This window comes from Opisthorchis viverrini, assembly GCF_000715545.1.
Source record: "Opisthorchis viverrini unplaced genomic scaffold opera_v5_589, whole genome shotgun sequence".
NCBI lineage: Eukaryota > Metazoa > Platyhelminthes > Trematoda > Opisthorchiida > Opisthorchiidae > Opisthorchis > Opisthorchis viverrini.
The window spans coordinates 79,860-81,932 of NW_008752253.1; the positions used below are offsets into that span (position 1 = coordinate 79,860).

At 42.4% G+C, this 2,073-nt stretch overlaps 1 protein-coding gene across 1 annotated transcript in view; it reads left to right on the plus strand.

Annotated features, from left to right (window-relative positions):
- Positions 1-1,572: 1,572 nt before the first annotated feature.
- The window catches only part of T265_11804 (hypothetical protein), a gene marked incomplete at both ends in the record, with an annotated part of 34,452 nt that continues 33,951 nt past the window's right edge, over positions 1,573-2,073 (plus strand). Inside the window, one exon of the mRNA XM_009178569.1 lies at positions 1,573-1,634. Within this exon, the coding sequence (XP_009176833.1) occupies positions 1,573-1,634 (62 nt within the window). The remainder of the gene's footprint in view (positions 1,635-2,073) is intronic.

Here is a 2,073-nt window from a genome sequence, read left to right on the forward strand (position 1 = left end):
CGATGAAGTGATCAGGACCCCTGTTATTTTTTCTTTGAAGAATTCTAAACACGGCTAACATAATTGTAGCCTTCCAGCGAGAAAGTACTGCGCTCTACACTCACGCAGTTGAAGGATTGCCTTCCGGAAACAGAACCAAGGACTTCCTCTACGAAATTAATTATAAAGTCTGCACCAAGACAGACGGCCAGGGAACTACACATCACAATCGGAGAGTATGGTAGAAAAATTAACAGACTGCAGAGAAACGAAGATGATTATATAGCGTTCCTGGAAGCCTTGTCAATTGCGGAAAACGCACTGAATACGGGACACAAAATATATTTAGAAAATGTTGAGGGTTTGAGGCGAGGACCAAGGTTCAATTCACAGAGACTGGTAGCCGAGGCGGAAGCAATCACCAACTATGTCAGTTTTAACAGAATAAAAAGCGTGTGGTGAACGGTTTTGGGGCTGTCGAGTGATCATCAGAAAGAAGATTAGTCAAGGTAAGAATTTCACTTGACCTAAACGCACTCGCTGAAACTAAATTCTGGGAGCACACAAAACCTCAAAAATACCACGGAGAATCTACTCGTGGCAACCGAGGCGAATCATCAGTCGAAGCACCATAAAGTAGAATTCGACGAAACAAATCCGATCAGAAATCATTTGAAACTATTTCGATCCACCAAAGTAAGATTTGGACAACCGCAGTATCCGAAAAGAGCCCGAATTCACACTCAACACTGATCAAGTGTGACGATCTGAAGGGGGCTCACTGATTGGTTCCCCGCGTGTCTTATAACCTGGCCAATTTGGCGACCTGCTCACTTGACTTGAAGAAGATTTTGTGTCAGAAGCGAAATGTTGCCGAAATAAAGACTATCGATTTTTTACCGAACCCTTCTGAAACTTAAAAGATCTCGCATGCCCTGGAATGCCCTCACGTTTATGGTGTTTCCTACCATCTCAGCGTAGAAGGCAATGTCTTCTGAGAAGTAAACGAATGATTACATTATCAATTGACTGAGAATAGTTTTGAAGGATAAGCTTTTCAGTATTGACTTTTCTAAGCGGAGGAGGAAATGATGCAAAAGCGATCTTGATCTTGTGGTCTTCGTTTGGAACAAGTCCTGCCACCAAACAAAAACTTGTCCATAGTCACAAACGTTCGTAATTAAACTCATCACTGAATTTTATCAAGTCATTGAACTTTGTCTACCGTTTTACTTCCGAACCAATGTTCAATATGTGGAGCAGGAGACAGCGGATGTCGTCAAATGGAGCAAAACTGTTAGGATATACGAAACAACAGTGTGATTTCACAAGTAAGCTTTTGTGTACATTGCGTTGCCCCGTTGCATTGTGACGTTACCCTAAAATAGCTGCTACAAAAGCGTTAAAGGGAGCACACCTTCAGCGGTGCGATACCCAGCCAATGCCATATGAAAAAAATTACCACATATAAGGCTTTGCGATAACTTATCTGGCCGCGATCACAGATGTAGTTACGGAAATTTTCGAAAACTTGCTTTGACTTCCGGAATTCATTCACTTATTCGCCTACTCAAGCATTGTAAGTAATTTACAATGATTCCGTTGGAGTTTCGTTACCTAGGCAGCGCAGCAGCTCTTATCAATTTTGCAGAACGGTAAATCCACGTCTAGAGACAAACCCCTCCAGCATAAATTTCGAGTCCTTTCCAGAAAGGCGGCAAAAATTACACAAATGAATGCCACCAAACTCCCGATATGTAGGTGAGCAGTAACCATGACGGACCCGTGGTCATGAGACCCTGGTTTGAACATAGATAAATTGTGTGTAGAGTTTTAGAAATTGTGGTTGTTCGTAGTCCTAAAACATCTCGCAATGGTCGCAGATTTTCAAAAATCTCCCTTGAAACTAACTCAGGTTGGAGACGCTGCAAGATATGGTTGGTAACCGATTTCATTCGCGTTCATGTCAGTCGCTCTCCAGGAACAACTTCATCTCATCCGTAGAAAATTGCTTCCTGAATTTGCAATTGGCTTAGGAGCTCAAATTGATTAGGTTGAGGCTTGGAATCACTGACTGTGTTTCGAATCCAGCCA